Source organism: Alligator sinensis, unplaced genomic scaffold (assembly GCF_000455745.1).
Source record: "Alligator sinensis unplaced genomic scaffold, ASM45574v1 scaffold258_2, whole genome shotgun sequence".
In the NCBI taxonomy this organism is placed as follows: Eukaryota; Metazoa; Chordata; order Crocodylia; family Alligatoridae; genus Alligator; species Alligator sinensis.
In genome coordinates, this window is record NW_005842398.1 from 1100872 (window position 1) to 1120250 (window position 19379).

Here is a 19379-nt window from a genome sequence, read left to right on the forward strand (position 1 = left end):
ATCATGGGACCAGCAGATGGTGTTGGACACCATGAGGCAGCACATCAGCTTGGTATAGCAGCAGGAGACCCAGCAGGCATGCAGGACGCTCTCCTTGCTGGGGTCCCAGGCTCCGAGCATTCCCACGATGAGCGCGCCGACCGTCACGTCGTAGCCGCGGCCCCTGAGGATGTCAGCCAGCAGGGAGTACTTATCCCGTTTGCAAGCCCGGGCGTCGGTGAAGACTTGGCGCCAGTTCTTGAAGGGGATGGTCACATCCACAATCATGACCTTCTTGGCCCCTTCATTGGTGATCACGATGTCAGGTCACATCTGGCTCTCGCAGCCCAGGACGATGCGGTTCATAGAGATCTCCCCCGCTGCAGCCAGGATGGCCTTCACCAGGTGGTCCTGGACAGCGTTGTGGCAGAGATGCCAGGCTCTGGCATGTGGCCTGCAGCTGCACAGCACGTGGGGGAGGGTCTCTACCAGGTAGCCGCACCGTCGGCACCTCATGCCAGTGGCCGAACCGGACAGCCTCATTCAGAGGCAGGCAGTTGAGGCAGGCACAGTGGAGGAAGCACCAGTCCACAAAGCGCGTGAAGCTCCCACTGGGCCTGAAGTGGTTGCTGGAGTTCCACTTTGAGGTGACGTCAGAAACCTTGCCCTGGTCGGGTTTGGCCCTCAGGTTGCCAGCGCACTTGTTTCAGATGGTGTCCTTCAGGAACCACTCCAGGAAGGTCCTCATGTGGGGCATCACGGTGACGCAGTTGCAAGGAGCTAGGGGGGCTAGTTGCAGGGAGACTCCCAGCTCCCGGCACTCCTCGGTCCAGGTTCAGGTCCAGGCGCAGCTGATGCACTTCCCAAGGTGGCATGTGGCATTGTGGGCTCGGCTCCACAGTGAGGCAAAGTCCCCACTGTCTCTGCTGAATTTGCCCTCCAGCGAGCCACTGAAGAAGGTGGACAAGTCACGTCCGGTTGGCTGCCTCGCAGTCCTCTTGTGGGTGGTCTACTTGAGGGCGCTGGCAGTGATGATACTTACCGTGGGGTCTGAGCAGGTCAGGAGGCAGAAGGCGTGGGTGACCACCGCGATGTCGCAGACATCTCCCGTGCAGGGAACATTGGCACCTCCCTGCCAGCAGAGGATGTACAGGATCTCATTGCTGGCCCTTAGCGGCAGGTTCAGCCACTTCTTCAATAGCCGCCAGATCTTGGTGTCCACCTTCTTGAGGGGGGTCTTGGGGATCGCCACACCTCTCAGGACAAACACAACGCTGGGGATGAGGAAGGTGTTCACCGCATCTATCTTCTGCCAGGGGGCCAGCAGGGATGAGTCCAGCTTGTGGGCATCCTGCATGATCCCGTTGATGGTCTCTTCTGGTGTCTGCTTAGCCCAGTGGTCGGTGGGTGTCCCCAGGTGGCAGTAGGCCTCGCCATCGCACAGGTGCCTCATTGCCTGGTCCTGGATCGTGAGGGTGGAGTCCAGGACGCGACTCTTCTGCCTGCCATCGACGTGCAGGGAGGCGCACTTGGGGAAATTGAAGCGCAGGCCCATCCACCTGGCCACCTCGGACATCACATCCAGCATCTGCTGCAGCTGGGTGGTGTTGGGGGCGAGGAGAACGAGGTCGTTGCCATAGGCCAGGGCGCTCAATTTCTGGCCGTATAGGTTGAGCCCACCAGGGCCGCCTGCCATGGCTCGGAGTGGTTCCTTGGCTAGGTTGAAGATGATGGGGCTGAGGAGGCAGCCCTGTCTCACCCCCGACCGGATGGGGATCACTACGGTCTCTCCGTCGCTGGCGTGGACAATTGTGGTACATCCGTTGTAGAGTTCTCATACAGGACCCACAGAGCTAGTCCTTGGGAATGAGGCATTCATGGACCACATTAACATAATTTGCAGTGTTTCCTGGGAGAGCTCTGCTAATGCAACTATGAAAGATGTGTGGATCTGGAGTTCAGGATTGTAGCCTATTCTTGAGGTCTTCTTTGAAGATGGAAATATGTCTGCATCTGCTCAATTACTCATAGAGACCAATGTAATCACCGGTACAGCGCGTTCCTGCTTCCAATTAAGTCATTGGCAAAATTCCCATTAAATTTCTACTGTCAGTGGGGCAGGATCCAAGTCCTAAATGCATCAGTAAAGACAATTCAGAAATAAACAGTCCAGACCTGATGGTATCATTGGGCTGGAAATAACTTAGCGCATTATAAATTATATATCCTAAGATGTAACATAACTGTTGGTTTTGTGCTGTGTTATTACATGACTTAGATTCTACTTCTGCTGATTTTCTAGTGTCATGATATGTGGCTTTGGATAGGTCTTTGTCTTTATAGTGAGGCTTGTACTGTTTCTCATGGCTCTTATACGGCTGAAAACCTATGAAGTGCTTTTAGATCTATGGGTAAAAGTTATTACAGAAATGTAAGATGTTAATTAATATTATCTACCTTCATAACTTCCCATATAAAGGAGTATTTTACTAACAAGGATTATACCCTTTTCTCTATTTCCATATTTATACTATTAGAATTATACTATTTCTATAGGCACTGGGTCAGACTCCCAGATCTGGTCACTATAACTATGTATGAAAACATACATGTGTGTGAACCAGATGATACGGTGGAATTTAAATGCACGGTTTGGGCATTCATTCTGGAAAATTTGGTCCTGCACCTGCAATACTGGCATTATTTAAAAAAAAACTTCAGCAAGTAACAAAGCATAGCCAAGGAGATCACTAAAAACACCTGTAATATAGTGCTTGCTCATGTATCAGAGATTCAGTTGATGACAGAGTTGGAAGCTATATTCTTGTCTTCTTTCAGGAAGAATTAGAGAACAGGTAGGGAGCAAAGCAAAAGGCTACCACAGAACATAAATAGCACTTTGCACTTTTAAAGGGTTTACCATGTGAGGATCACAATGCTCTTCAGAAATGTTAGTAGATTAAGTAATGTAAACCCACAGTCAGATATGGTAATGTTACTTTCATTTTAAAGATGATATAACTAAAGCACAAAGAAGGATAAGGAGCTTGCCAAGATCACTCAGGAAATCTGTAATAAAGTGAGGCAGAAAAATTAGGAGGCATTGAAGTTAATTGTAAATGGAATGACAATTTAATCAGCTGAGGACCTCTCCAAGGTTACTTGACTACTGTTCCTGTGCTTTAACCAAAACACTGCTGTTGTTATTCTTTTGCATTTATTGGGCCATTGTCTGCATCAGTGCTTTCCAACTTCTAAGTCCCTGAGAGCCACACCAGCAGGGGCCTCACTCACACTGCACAGTCTCTATCAGGGAAGAGACATGGGTGACTGGGCTGCATGCTGCATGGACACTTCGCCAGCTCCCTGCTGCATCACATGCCCATGTGGGCACCCTTCCCCATGCAACCCCGATCCCCCTCCCATGCACCCTGTGCACAACCTAGAACTGACCTTCAGCTCTCTGTGCACCATGCCACACTGCCCCATCCTCTCTGGAGGAGGCAGAAAGCAGCAGCTGGAGGAAGCAGGGTGAACCCTGAGGCTCTGGATGCTGTTGCAGCCAGAGTCATGGGGGGAACAGCAGCCAAGCAGGAGCCTGAGGGTCACAATTTAACCCCTCGTGGGCTGCATGTGGGCTGCTAGTTAGACAATCCCAATCTACATTACAGAATCTGCTGATGCAGTAGCAGTAGCACTAAGGCAGCTGGGTGCTCTGTTGAGGACTTAGCTCTGCCATTCATTTTTCTGCCACCAGTTCCTTTGAACAACAAAAACCACCAGTAGGTAACAGAGCTGCATCTGCACTAAGGATTTTTTTCCACCTTTACCTGCTATAGCTTCGCCAGCAGGACTTTGCAATATAGACAGGAGCTAAGATAGAACCTCCCCTCTCCTCTCATAAAGGCAAACCCACCATTTCCCAGCTGCTGGGTGAGATATTGCATTTATATGGACCTTTGTTGGTTAACTAACTGTAAATTTAATTAGCTAACAAAATATGCTCATTATATATTTCTAAGCATTAAGATGGCAGGCCAAATTTATTGCAGTTTATAATAAGTCTCTTTCCATATGCAAAATATAAAATATTTAGCATTTCCTTATACAGGATGTATGAGGTGTATAGTGGTGTGCCTTTAATATTTTTAATAAAAGTCCTATGCTTTTATAATACTACTTTGACATGTACAGTATAAGCGGTACATGATTGTATTGCTGAAACAGAGTAAGATGATAATCTCTACTTGAAAGCAAAACCATAACTCCTGTGAATTAAACATAAACTATATATAAGCATACTTCTTTCACAAGGGAATAAAATGGTCCCATATAAGTAAAATATACTGTGCACCCAGATATATTGTTATTGGCTAGCACACTGCTGCTTTTTACATTTCAGCTGAGCCCTCTGTGCTTTTGGTGTTCAGAAATAAAGCATAGGAAATAGCTCAAAAAGCCTAGAGAGCACCTGGTTGTCTAACTGGTGAAGAGCTGATTGAACCTTGATTTTCTAACAACATCTCAGTTTTGGATTGTCTTAACACTAGGCAGTTAGGTTAAATGTACTGATTGGGCTTCTTAAGTAAAAACAATGTCATGTAGATAGAAATGCATTAGGTATATGGTACGCTATGTTGTATATCTTCTACCTGTTGATGTACAGTATTTATAAATAATTATAAAGTATTTATGTTTCTAGCACTGATGTGTTTTTCATTTTGTCTGGCAGTGGAAATCTTGAATGCTCGTCAGAAAAAAGCTGAAGAGCTGAAAAGACTGACAGACCTAGCAAGTCAGATGGCTGAGGCACAGCTATCTGAACTACGGGCTGAAATTAAGGTTAGTCTGTGAAGCCCCTTCTTCCATTTGAATATGTTGCCTCTACATAGATACTGATCATATGCTACCAACCTAAGTTTGGGTCCATGTTATAAATACATAGGCTCACAAGGCAGCTGGCTTTCTAGAGACATGGAGGAAAAGCAGACTGCACCCCATTAAAAGGTGTTGCGCTGGCTTTTGTGGTTTGTGTGGCTCAGTACTGTCAGTGCCAGAATTATGTCTGCAAGCTTAAAGTCCAAATAACCCCCTTCATTCTGATGAATGATACAAGTGTCTCTTCTCAAGTATCAAATTGAACCTTCAGTCAGGTGCCTCTTTTACAGTGCCCTAAAGAACCAGCTCAGGCTGAAGATGACTGACAAAATATATCATAGAAACACAGGTCTGTCACTAGCATGCTTTAGTGGAGATGTGGAGAGTCAGACTGACGGTGACTTGTCTTATAGAAGGAATTTAGGCCATCTATCCAGTACAGGATCCAAAGCATCAAGCATTTTCAGATTATAGCCAGCCTTTGTAAGTGAACAAACAACTACCAGAACAGCACACAGCTGGGATAAGCCCTCTCTCTTGCTCTTTCTTTCTATCTGTCCCTTCCCCTTCTGGAGGCATATACCTACTTAATAGGAAGGGCTACAAGTTGAACCATTATTCTATCATCTGTCAGAGTTTATACCAAGGATTATCATTTCTCTCTTTGTTATCTGTTGCAAAGGAAGGAACAAAGGCACAGAAAATGTTTCCCATTGCTCACACTCTGGGCACATCTACATGAGATGTTGACTGCGGCGCTGACTAATTAGAATAATAGAATCATAGAAAATTAGGATTGGAAGGGACCTCAGGAGGTAATCCAGTCCAAACTCCTGCTCAAAGCAGGACAATCCCCAACTAGATCATTTCAGTCAGGGCTTTGTTAACTGGACCTTAAAAACTTCCAAGGATGGAAATTATACCACCTCTCTAGGTAACCTGTTCCAGCACTTCACCACCCTCCTAGTGAGAGAGTTTTTCCTAATATCCAACCTAAACTTCCCTTGCTGCAAGTAGAGACCATTGCTCCTTCTTCTGTCATCTGCCACCACTGAGAACAGTCTAGCTCCATCCTCTGTCGGTGAACCCCCTTCAGGTAGTTGAAGGCTGCTATCAAATCCCCCCTCTCAGTCTTCTCTTCTGTGGACTAAATAAGTCCAGTTCCCTCAGCCTCTCATAAGACACGTGCCCCAGCCCCCTATTTTTGTTGCCCTTGGCTGAACTCTCTCCAACTTGTCTACTTCCTTTCTGTAGTGGGAGGCCCAAAGCTGGACACAATACTCCAGTTGTGGCCTCCCCAGTGCAAAATAGAGAGGAAGAATCACTTCTCTCGATCTGCTGGCAGCGCTCCTACTGATGCAGCCCAGTATGCTGTTAGCCTTCTTAGCAACAAGGGCACACTGCTGACTCATATCCAGGGGAATCTTGTGCTGCTGGGAGGGGAGGGGATGGGATGGGCCAGGTCGTGCTGGCTCCGTGCCGCACCACCTGGGTCCTGGCCTTGCAGCTGGGAACTGCATGATGCCAGGAAGGGATGGGATGGGCTCAGCTGGCTCCGAGCTGCGCTGTGCGGGTCCTGGCCTTGCAGCTAGGAACCGAATGCTGCCAGGATGGGATGGGCCAGGCTGCAAGGCTGGGATCCACACAGCATGGCACAACACGGAGCCACACTGGCCTGGCCCAGCCTGTCCTGGCCCATCCCAGCAGCACACAATTCCCCACTTCATGGCCAGGACCCCCATCCCCCACCCATTCTTACCCGAATTTCAACTCTCGGATGATTGGGTGCTGGGGAACAGCCACAGGGTCACCAGGGCAGAAGCCTTTGCTAGCCAGAAGCTTCCAGTCTTTAGAAGCTTCTGGAGGTAGGAGCGGAGTGGGGTGGGTCAGGCTGGAGTTGGGTTGGTTGCATTGCAACCAGAGCCCAAGCTGGTTGCTCCTGTAGCTGATGGCTTGTGCTGCTGGCAGCTCCTATGCCTTGCTGGCTTTCAGACAGGCAGCCACCAGCAGGTAATAATTGTCTCCATTTTAAAGAGGCCCCATGGGCCAGATAGAATGGCCTGGCAGGCTGGATTTGGCCCATGGGCCATATTTTGCCCTCCTCTGGTGTAGCTCCATCTTCTTTGGAACCACCCTTCAGGTAATTAAAACCTGCTATCCAATCCCCCATCAGTCTTCTCTTCTGCAGACTAAATAAGCCCATTTCCTTCAGCCTCTCCTCATAAATCATGTGCCCAGGCCCCAAATTATTTTCATTGCCCTCTGCTGGACTCTCTCCAAATTGCCTACATCCTTTCTATAGTGGGGGGCCCAAAACTGGATGCAGTACTCCAGACGTGGCCTCACCAGTGAAGAACAGAGCGGAATAATTACTTCCCTCGATCTGCTGGTAATACTCCTACTAATGCAGCCCAGTATGCTATTAGCCTTCTTGGCTACAAGGGCATGCTGCTGACTCATATCCAGCTTATTGTCACTGTAACCTCCAGGTCCTTTTCTGCAGAGCTGCTGCTTAGCCAGTCAGTCCCCAGCCTGTAGTAGTGCATGGGATTCTTCCATCCTAAGTGCAGGACTTTGCACTTGTCCTCATGGGATTTCTTTTTGCCAAATCCTCCGATTTGTCTAGGTCTCTCTGAATCCTAGCCCTATCCTTCAGTGCATCTGCTATGCCCCCCAGCTTGGTATCATCCACAGACTTGCTTAGGGTGCAATCCATCCCATCTTCTAGATTGTTAATGAACGTATTGAACAAAACCAACCCCAGGACTGACCCCTGGGGCACTTCACTTAATACCAGCTGCCAACTAGACACTGAGCCATTGATTACTACCCATTGAGCCCAACAATCCAGCCAGCTTTCTGTCCACCTTACAGTCCATTCATCCAACCCATATTTCCTCAGCTTGCTTGTAAGAATGCTGTGGGACACGGTATCAAAAGCCTTGCTAAAATCAAAGCATATCACATCTGCTGATTTCCCCACATCCACAGAGCCAGTTATCTCCTAGAAGGCAATCAGGTTGGTCAGGCATGACTTGCCCTTGGTAAATCCATGCTGACTGTTCCTAATCACCTTCTTCTCCTCCAAGTGCTTGGAAATGGATTCTTTGAGGACCTGCTCCATGATTTTTCCAGGGACTGAAGTGACGCTGATTCGTGTGTAGTTCCCTGAATTCCCCTTTTTATCTTTCTTATAGATGGACACTATGTTTTCCCTTTTCTAATCATTTGGGACCTTCTCCAGTTGCCACAAGTTTTCAAAGATAATGGCCAGTGGTTCTGCAGTCACATCAGCCAACTCCCTCACCACCCTCAGATGCATGCATCCAATCCCATGCATTTGTACACGTCCAGCTTTTCTATATAGTCCCTAACCTGTTCTTTCACCACTGAGGGCTGCTCACCTTCTCCCAAAACTGTGCTGCCAGGTGCAGTGGTCTGGGAGTGAAGACTGAGGTAAAAAAGACATTAAGTACTTCAGCCTTTTCCTCATCATCTGTCACTAGGTTGCCTCCCCTATTCAGTAAGAGACCCTGACCTTTCTCTTGTTGCTAACATACCTGTAGAAACCCTTCTTCTTACTCTTGGCGTCCCTTGCTAGCTACAACTCCATTTGCGCTTTGGCCTTCCTGATTTCAGCCCTGCATGATTGAGCAATATTCTTATAGTCCTCCCTAGTCATCTTTCCAAGCTTTCACTTCTTGTTAGCTTCCCTTTTTGTGTTTAAACTCACCAAAGAGTCTTCTGCTAAGCCAGGCTGGTGGCCTGCCATATTTGCTACTCTTCCTCCACATTGGGATGGCTTGTTCCTGCACCCTCAGTAAGGGCTCTTTAAAGTACAGCCAGCTCTCCTGGACTCCTTTCCCCCTCAGACTGGCCTCCCAGGGGATCCTGCCCATCAGTTCCCTGAGGGAGTCAAAGTCTGCTTTTCTGAAGTCCAGGGTCTTTACTCTGCTGCTCTCTATCCTTCCTTTCCTCAGGATCCTGAATTCGTTCATCTCGTGGTCACTGCTGCCCAAGTTGCCATCCACTTCTACATCCCTAACCAATTCTTCCCTGTTTGTGAGCTGCAGATCAAGAAGAGCCCGTCCCTAGTTCTTCCCAGGAGCAATAAACTCCTGTGCAAACTGTGCCAAAGTTCATTTAGCCACACTAATTGTCCTGTGAGCGCATTCAAAAAATCTTTTGGGCACTGAAATTCGTGGCTGACTGACCTAACAAAATCATCAGGGCCATTTAGATCTAATTCTCATTTACCTTGAAGCCCTATGACACTGCTGTGGTAGTTTAAGGGGGCTTTCAAGTGGGTTCATATTGCAGTGTAGTTTATACCTACGTTAGGGTCTTACACTGCCAGCACTTAATACAGGGTGGGAAAATACTCCCGTTTTACCTACTCAGATTCTGCTCAGACAGCCTGCCTTGCCTATTCATGGCACAACAGATGGCTGAGGCTTTACAGTGATTTCAGGATAATGAACTCAGGATTCAGGATAATGACTTTTCCCCTCAAAATAATACTTTTGGGATTCTTTAAAATAGAAGTCAATGTTATTTGCACTATATTTTGTAGCACTTTGTGAGTGAACGCAAATATGATGAAGAACTGGGTAGGTCTGCCCGATTCACCTGTGACATAGAACAGCTGAAGACCCAAATTCAGCAATGCGGAGAAAGTAAGTTCTAGTGATTTTAAACATTGTGTGAATATAGTGAATATTTGACTTTTGTGTGCTAGACTCAGTACTGCCATAAGAGGGAGCAAGTCCACTGATTTCATACATTTGTACTGGTTTTTGTAGGGACTGAATTTGACTTAAGGTGTTTGTCTTTCCAATCATCCTTGTACAGATTAGCTGAGAAACTTGCCTCTATTTTCTGCTTTAAATGTCATAGTCTCTCATGCAAAATTTGAACTCTTTTATTTCCTACTATATTTCATAATGGCGTGTAGATTTTTTTTAAAACAGCTTCAATGGTTTCTCCCACCATAAAAAATGAATAAATAATAAAAATTGCCTCAGCACTCATGAGCAAACAACAACATAATAATGAATCCATGTGTTCTTGTGGAGGGAGAATACTTTCAGGAAGAGAACAATTTCCAGCTTCAGGTTTTGAAGGAGTTGTTATAAATAGCAAGAACAAAACTTAAAATCTGCCAGAATGAATCTCATGTTTACATGGCCTAAGGACTGTCTCCCTTGAGTCACAGTTTAATTCATTAGACCATAGGAATTACTATTGCAGAACAGTGTGAGGGTCCATCTAACCCAGTATCCTGTCTGCTGCCAGCCAACTCAGGATGTTTCAAAGGAATGTCTAAACCACTAAATAATACATTTAATTGTTCATATGACCTCATAGTAATTATCACATGCCCTAAAGCTTCAAGACTTGAAAGTTTTTAAATATCATCCTAACCAGAGAAGCTGCAGCTCCTGTTGATATAAGCGTCTGTTCATTTTTTAAGATCTTACTGAACTGTTTGCTAAAATTACATCCAGCTGCAGTGAACTTCACAGGTTAATTATTTAGGGTAGTTAAGTAATGTATATAGGCATCTACTCTTCTTTAAGCCCATTCATAGTTCCATAGGAGTCATGCCAGTGCAGTCCTTAGGTGTACTGTTATTGACATGAGAAGGGATGCTGTGCATTATAGTAGCTAGGCCAGTGTTGCTCAGCTGGGGTGCCACAATAGCGTCGGCTGCTGTGAGATTCTTTTAAGGGTGCTGTGCAACATTATGCCTGCTAAATGTGCAAACACTGACACATAATTCACAAAATAAACCCAGGCAGAAGGCAGAGATTTCAAATAGGAATCCAGTGTCAAAAGCATTCTGACCTGTTCTGGTCTTCCTGAGTTCTTTGCAGAAGAAAAATTGGTCTATTATCTTTCCATGGTTTTTTTTGTGTGACAAAAACAGCGTCCATATTTTTATCTTTGTGTGCTTTGACATTATTATCAATTTGGGAGCTCTTGGCCATCAGACATTACCAGGGATCACTTTCCATAGTAAAATAATGAATGAAATTAGTTTTTGAAATGGGGTGCCTCCAAATTCAGAAAGGTTATGGGGTGGAGGATCTTGAATTTAAAAAGGTTAAGAACCACTGAATTAGGCACTGCTCTGGCAGTCCGTACCGTGTTCTAACCTCACCTGCCCCTCATTTGCAGACTGACCTTGGGTAAGGGTTCTCTAAAGTACAGCCATCTTTCCTGGACTCCTTTCCCCCTCAGACTGGACTCCCAGGGGGTCCTACCCATCAGTTCCCTGAGGGAGTCAAAGTCGCTTTTCTGAAGTCCAGGGTCCTTATTCTGCTGCTCTCCATCCTTCCTTTCCTTCTACTTCTAGTCTAGTTTTCTTCCTTCCAGTCTACTTCTCTGTGGACAAGCAGAAGAGGTAATCCAAAGTTTGGACAAAGGAAGGATGTTATGACTTTTTAGCATGAAAGGAGTGACAGGAAATCAGTGGGACTTACTGTACGTTCACAGGTACGCCACATCAGGGTTGTGAAATGTCATGAGTTGAAATCACACCTCCAGTAATATTTTTGCAACATAAATCATGTTTATTGTGTCACAACCCAAAGTTGTGGTTTTTCTTGTTTGTGTGTGCTTCGGCATCGCTAAATCATGTTCCCGCCAAAATTGCGGCTCTTTTGCACGGTGGAGTGTTCTGTTGCAACAGAGGACCCGCGTGCAGGAGCTTTTCCCGCCAGTTCTGTAGCTTTCTTTGCATAGTGCATTTCTTTTGCATTATAGTGATGCACGATGCAAAGGAGTTCCTGCCATTTGTATTAAGATTTGAGCCACATTATTGGCCAGTCTTAATGTAGGCACACGTGGCGGCTAGCTATTGGCTTGCTAGCCGTACAAAAGGCTTGGGTAGTTTCCGCCCAAGTCGGAGAGAGAGAAAGCACGTGGAGTTCAGGAAAGGAGCGTGAGGATCTCTAAGCGCTGCTGATCCATACGAACCCAGCTTTTTCCTTAAGAGGGCAACAGAGGTTTAATTTGTCGAACCCACGGAGCTTCAACAACCCCGGGGGACCTAATTTCCGAACCCTCGGAGCCTTAACGACTCCGAGGCAACTAACCTCTAGCCTCTCCCCGTCGCCGATCGCAGCCCAGACGTATCCCTGTCCTAAGGACCCCATTGTTGAACCCACGGAGCCTTAACAGCTCCGGGGGACCTGGGAACCGAGTAACACTCATGGAGATACAGCTGCTCCGTGGGAACGAATTCTTGAACCCCGCGGAGCCTGAATCACTCCGGGGTCAAGGAACCGAGTGTATTAGAGTCCTCCACCGAGAACTCAAGCAGAGCTGTGCCTGGAAAGCTGACCAGCCTACACTGCGACCACCTTGGGTGTAAGTAAATAATCTTTTCAATCAACCATTACGCCTCCGTAACTGATTCTAGCTCGAGCATACTATACCGCACCGCGGTTTTCTCCAGCCCCGTGTGCCCGGGCTGCCGGCCACAGCCTGTGTGCACAAAGACGGGCCTCCGGCTCGCCCCGGCTCGCACATGGTGACCCAGATGGGATCGGGAGAGAGCTCGCACATGGCGATCCAGGCAGGATTGGGAGAGGGCCCGCACATATTGTACTTTTTTTTTAATTGTCTTAAGGAAAGATGTATTTTCTGTCACTAGGCAAAGAGCATGCTTCATGGTAGCAGCTAGATGCCCACACTGGTTTCCGCAGTAGCCTAGCCGGCCTGCTGTGGAAAGAACAGATGAGTAGCATTCAGTGATCTCATGCTCCCTGGGCATAAAAAAAATACCTTTTGTTCACTGTCTTGCTTTGTACAGTTCAGTCATGTGGGTAATTGCATTATTTTTGCCAAGAGGACATCTAGTGGGGGGAAATATGTTCTACTAGGTGTTACATCAGTCTAAGTGATTGAAAACTCCACAAAAACCACTAGGGTCTTAAGAAAATTTGACACCTTCCTTTGCTATCCTAGTAGAGTGACTCCCATGAGAGAAAATATGACATCTAATAGCTGAGATCTCTCCTAATACCTGGTTTCTTTTGCTTTTGAGGCATATGTTCAAACATAGTGTGTTCATATTAAGAGAAAAGGAACAATAATGTTTTCTGATCAGAAATCAAGGCAGAGAAAGTCAGGAACAAAAACTCTACCCACAAGTCCTGGTGACCTTTCTGAGGTCTATAGACTGCTGAAGAGCGTATGAAAGTGCAGCAAGATGAGAAGTGCTGCTTTGGTTACACTTCAATGCCAGATATGGAAGTGTTTTGAGATTCAAACTATATTAGAACCACAAAGGGAGACATGGCAAGAATAACAGAAACACGTTGAGATTGACAGTAATTCTTCAGGTAGTTGTCCAGCTACTTTGAGATATGTAGGTGGTAACCATACAGTTTCAGTGTGACAAATGTCCATTTCACATTTGGGCCTCTAGGCTGGCAGCCTTACTAGAGAGGACAGACTGAGCTATCTGTTTGCTTCTCAAGCTGGTCTTTGCAGCCCCAACTGTTTGGGCACTACATAGTTATTTGCATGGCTGTTACTCATCTGTACCTTATCCATGGATAGAGAACTTTAGCCTCAGAGGGTCCAGTTTCCATGAATGTCATATTCATTTAAATTTCTGGGCCAAAGTAAGGTCCAGGTAATACAGGTACAACTACCATTGGCTTTGTGCAGCTCTGGGATTTACTGGTATCGCACTCTCTGCCTGTGTGCGTTTCTCCCTTTGCTACCAGAAGACTTTAATTAAAACACTTTGATCCATCAAACTACAAGTATCTGACAGGACTGCAGTTTGAGGGGGAATCCTAAAGGAAATGTACAGTAAGTTTGCTCCACTTAACTGTGTACAAATTCACAGACTAAGAAGCAACAGAAACCAGAAATTATGTATCCATAGTTGTAGTTCTATGGTTTCAAAAGAACAAGTCTAAGGCGTAAAGTTACAAATCTAACTGGTCTATCCTAGTCTTGTGCTGGTGGCAGCCATCTGAAAAGTGGTGTTTCTGAGACTAGCAGTGTAATGGAAACATCCAAAGGAAGAGACTACTTTTCACTATTTAGTATAAGAAGCTTTAAAATAACTCAGTTTTTACACATGCTCAGTATTTATATTACTCTTACGTTTTAACCAGTGCTAAAATAATTCATAAACTGGCTTCTAGTCTCTCCCTGTTAATATCACAAACAGCATAACCTCCTTCCAGCAAGACAGCCACACCAACTGATAGTTCACTGTTGATGGTGCTGTTATCTGGCAAACCTTCAGGCTACTGAACTAAGTTAAGTGGCCTTTAGCACAGAGATTGCATCTGGCTATATGCAAACGCACACAGGAAAAAGCAGCCAAGTGCTCTTGTGCTGGGTAATGTGGGAGTTGGCCCATGCAGGTAGTGCAGGTACCAAAGGACTGTCAGTATCACTGCTGACACTGAGAAAGCTGAATCCTGCTGTCTCTGTAGTAGCCAGCAAAACTAACTACGAAAAGCACATAAGCTGCGTAAACCATCCTTGGTAGCAAAGTGTCCATGCTCCCTGGATGCAGTAGGCATGTGGGAGGCATAGCCTTCTAAGACAGAACTCGTATGGACTTGATTTGCCCTCACACAGTCTTCCATAGCAAGCTGCATCTCCATGTCACCATCATGCTGTTTCACAGCATTCTGTGGATATCAGTGTCTACCCCCATTACACACCAGGAACAACTAGACTGACAGAGAGGTACCTGTCCTATGAGGTACCTAGCAATAAGGATGCCTAGAAAATGACCTCCTTGCCTAGGAAATGACCTCCTGCCTAGGAAATGACCTCCTTGGTGGCACGGAAGCGGAAAGGGATCTTGGACTCCTAGTGGACTCCAAGATGAACATGAGTCGGCAGTGTGATGAAGCCATCAGAAAAGCCAATGGCACTTTATCGTGCATCAGCAGATGCATGACGAATAGATCCAAAGAGGTGATACTTCCCCTCTATTGGGCGCTGGTCAGACCACAGTTAGAGTACTGCGTGCAATTCTGGGCACCGCACTTCAAGAGGGATGCAGATAACCTGGAGAGGGTCCAGAGAAGGGCCACTCATATGGTTAAGGGCTTGCAGGCCAAGCCCTATGAGGAGAGACTAGAGAACCTGGACCTTTTCAGCCTCTGCAAGAGAAAGTTGAGAGGCGACCTTGTGGCTGCCTATAAGTTCATCACGGGGGCACAGAAGGGAATTGGTGAGGTTTTATTCACCTGGGGGTTACAAGAAATAATGGCCACAAGCTAGCAGAGAGCAGATTTAGACTGGACATTAGGAAGAACTTCTTCACAGTTAGAGTGGCCAAGGTCTGGAATGGGCTCCCAAGGGAGGTGGTGCTCTCCCCTACCCTGGGGGTCTTCAAGAGGAGGTTGGATATGCATCTAGCTGGGGTCATCTAAACCCAGCTCTCTTTCCTGCCTATGCAGGGGGTCAGACTGGATGATCTATTGAGGTCCCTACCGACCCTAACATCTATGAATCTATGATGATGGAAGTGGAGAGTACTTAAAACTTGACAGGATTGGATCCATGTGCACATGTGTTGCCTCCTGCCCAGTGCAATCTCTGATTCCTCCTTTGGTAAGCAATGAGAAAAACCTGCAAATCACCAGTTCGGATCCAGGCCTATCCAGTCAGACAAACACAGGTGGCCAAGGAGATTCCTAGTGTTGCATACCGAGTGATTTTTTCCCTTTGGAAGTGCTGTCTTTTTCTAAATGTATTAATGTATCTAACAAAATGTTGACTTGTGGGGGTTTTGAAAAGCTTTGTGAAGCATCTGCGAGATAACCCCCTGCTCAGTGCATGAATGGAATCAGTGGACTTATACCAGGGCTGGCTCTTCATCTCCAGAAGTGTCTTGTGATACCACTCACTACACTGGTTCACAGCATAAACATGCTGCGGGCCTAACTGTTCTCAGTCATCTGAGTAACTACAGGAAGTCATCTACAGTAAGTCTGGAGTGACTACACTGAAATCCAGTGCAACTGAGATAAGAATCTGGGGTTTATATTTTCATGTTTATCTGATAACACCAAATGTTCTTGTTTTTTAGTTTCTCACCCAAAGAACAATTACTCTTCGAGAACATCATGCAGTTCGATATTGTCTTCTGTGACTTCAAATCTGTCCACTGGCAAGCAAAATACACATCCCCGAAAAGCCTCTAGTAATATGAAGAACTCTGAAAGTAAAACAGGAAGCACTAAAATGCCAATTTATGTTCCTTCCAATCCCACAGAACCCACTACACAAGTAATCCCAATGAATAAACAGGTGAGAAAAATAGCCATGAATTAAACTAGTTATAAACCTTCACAAACTCATGGAAAATGTGCACTTAAAAGTCAGTCACACAAAACCATATACCATTTCAAAATACATCATATACATTTTGATGTTGACAGAGAGATGGACAAAATGTATAAATCTTTTCCATCTTTATTTCTTGTGTGAACGTACACGATACATGGAGATGGGAACTGCCATTCCAGAACAGATCAAAATCCTGCTTTTAACAATGACCAATGCCAGTTGCATCAGAGCGAAGTTTTACAAACTTCACAAGCTACCTAATTGTGCTATGAACAAATATTTGTTCCTAATTCTGGATAAGTGATCAGCTCATGCCCTGAAGCAGGATTTGGTAGACCTTGAAATTGGAATCCTACGTGATTTCAATATTATTTCAAAAGCTCTCTAATTCTGTTTACTATACTATGGTATTTTTTAGCTGTTTCATTACAGGAGCACCTTATAATGTCCTTGTACTGTAGTGCTTACTCAGGTAAAGCTCTTGATAAAGTCAATCTGAGTTTTGTACAAGTAGAAATTACAGAATCAGGCAGGAAAAATATTGGTGCATTTTATACCGCCAGTGTATATATGCAACCTGCTGCCATGGCAGTCATAGAAAAAAACCCGAAACAACATTCCAAAACTGATAAAGCCTCTTCTGTGTAGATGAACAGAATGGATGTATCTGCCATCCACACAATTTTTTTCTCACAATTTTTTTCTTCTTTCCATTCCATGTGGAGTTTTCTTCTCCTTTTTGTAAATATCATTGTACCATTTATACAATACTTCACCAGAGAAGCAGTACTTTGAGGTTTCAAGGGGCAGAAGTCAAAGTAAACTTGGTTCTAACCACTGCTATTTAGTTTTGCTGCTCTTATTTCTATAGCGCTTATCACCACTTTTTTTACATTTCCTTGTGTCCCAGTAAGTTTTAATTTAATGTGCTTGACTGGCACATATATTTGCAAATAGCTTGGGTACCAACAGTATAGTGATTTCTTTGTAGTCTCAGATATTTTCGACAGGTCTAATACCAATTAAATTTTACATGTTTTGTTTATATCCTCAATAAAAAAATCAAGTCAGTTCAGCAGGAATTTTATTTTGCAAGAGTTAATTTTTACCTTGTTGCTTCCATTGTTATATCTGAAGAGTGTAGACAACCATTTATTCGTTTTCTTTCTTGGTAGAATGGGCCCTTTATCCAGCGACGAAGATTCAACCCACAGCATCAAAGCTTCCGGCTTAATGGGTCTGGCAAGTCACAAAGTACCAATGAGACAGATCAGAATAATATAAAAAGCGGCTCCAGATCTGAACACAGAAGACAGCAGCATAATAATTTCAGACCCAAAAACAAAGGAGCTACAAAAAACCAAGACCCATCTGCAGCTACAAGGACCACAGAGAATCTTACACACTCAGAAAAGACCCGACGAAAGCATCATACACCAGACAGCACAGAACCCAGGTCTTTCCGAAACAGCGTTGCTAGGGTCTCTCAATGCAATTTATGTCCTGCAAGGATAGAAGTCTCTGCTGATGCCACTGTCCTCTCAGTGCCAGCTGTGACTTTGGTGGCTTAAATTCTCACAATGGAGAGAGGGAGCAATTTAATCTCTTTTCAGTTTCTCAGTCAAGGTGCTTGTTGAAATACTGACAAAAAATTGTCTGTCAGAACATACAATCAGTTGAAATCAGTTGCTATTTGAAACCTGCTAGTATTTTTATTCATTCTAATTATGAGCAGTAACTCACTTCATACTTTTAAAGCTTTGCACAATATGCTCAAGGTTATTTTGTCATGGCAATGCAGAATTTTAGCCAGGCAGCATTTAGTACTTACTTATAAAAATAAAATCCAGATTGAAAAAATAAAGTGAAGACCAAATGCACAGTAGCCTGATGCCTGTTATAGATATGTGGTTGTACAAGTCCACTTGTTGTTTTTAGAGCAGCTAATGTTAGGAAAGTTACCAGGAACTTCGTACATGATGGTCTGCAATGAAACTGGATGCTCTTGTAGATTTTATCCTGAAAAATTTCTATACATCTTTTTCTCTCCATATATACATATATATTATATACACACAGTATTGCTCTATACAAAACAAATTAAAAAAATAATACATTTGATATTTTTGTCTGTCATTCCATAATCAGAGATCTCTCAATTCCAATATAAAAATTGTATTAATTATATTACACATTGGTATTTTTCATCGATAAACTATTTTTATGAGACTAGGGAAAATGCTCATTTCAAAAGTTTGGATTGTATATATTCATGGCTATCCAACCAGAGTTATATTGTCTACCCTCTTTGGTCACTTTGCTGTGACTAGTTAGATTTATTTTTCAGCTATGAAAAGTTGCAGGTGTTTCAGATTTGAATTCCAATTATTTTTCTATGTTAATTTCTGCCATAGAAACCACCTCTCCTATAGGAGAACAACAACTCTTACAAATCTGTTATGGCAACATGGAATAGAATGTGGAAGTGCATATATATATAAGTGGGTATCCCATCCTCTGAGTTTTCTATTAAAAAATCCTAGATAGTTTTAATAGCCAGAGTCTGTATTTCAGAAACCGTGTTCCTTCCAGACAAATTAAATGCTACTTTAAAATATTTAGTGTCTGCTGCCTTACAGTACCTAACCACCTCTGATTCTCATTGTTTTATATTAATCTTTGCAGTAACAACAACAGAAACTTTGGGCCCAATCCTGAAAAGCTTCTGGCAAAACTCACACTAAGTACAATTCTCCTTCATTTGTTAATCTTTAATCTTTTAATCTTTGTTGATGAAATTTGGTTTACCTCATAATGACTTGTTTGTCTGCCTGTTCCTTTAGATGTATTTGGGAACTGATCCAAATCTCATTAGCATCAGTCTTGAGTTTTTCAATGGACATCAGTGGTTTAAGCCTTTATTTCCTATGATGGGCTATATTCCAGCATCCTTCATCACACAGGGAACGTCTACATGTGCAATTAATGTGGCTGAATAAACTCTAGCAGTTTGCACCAGAGTTGATTGGTCCCAGGCACACCATTTGAACACATGTCTGGGACTGCGGCATGTTGAGCCAGCGCAGAGCAGCCCCAGCTGGCAGGGAGCCTCAGGGGTCACCTGCCAGCCTGGGTCTGCTCTGACCCAGCTCAACATGCTACAGGAGGGCTGGCTATGGCTC

The 19379-nt window shown here is 44.6% G+C and overlaps 1 protein-coding gene across 5 annotated transcripts in view; it reads left to right on the plus strand.

Annotated features, from left to right (window-relative positions):
- SPATS2L (spermatogenesis associated serine rich 2 like) overlaps positions 1–18318 on the plus strand; it is a 147168-nt gene extending 128850 nt beyond the window's left edge. For all 5 annotated transcript variants that reach the window (XM_025211260.1, XM_025211262.1, XM_014522797.2 and 2 more), the window contains 4 exons: positions 4712–4821; positions 9431–9533; positions 15938–16158; positions 17373–18318. In XM_025211260.1, the coding sequence (XP_025067045.1) occupies positions 4712–4821; positions 9431–9533; positions 15938–16158; positions 17373–17768 (830 nt within the window). In that variant the 3' untranslated portion in view covers positions 17769–18318. The remainder of the gene's footprint in view (positions 1–4711; positions 4822–9430; positions 9534–15937; positions 16159–17372) is intronic.
- The last annotated feature ends 1061 nt before the right edge of the window (positions 18319–19379 follow it).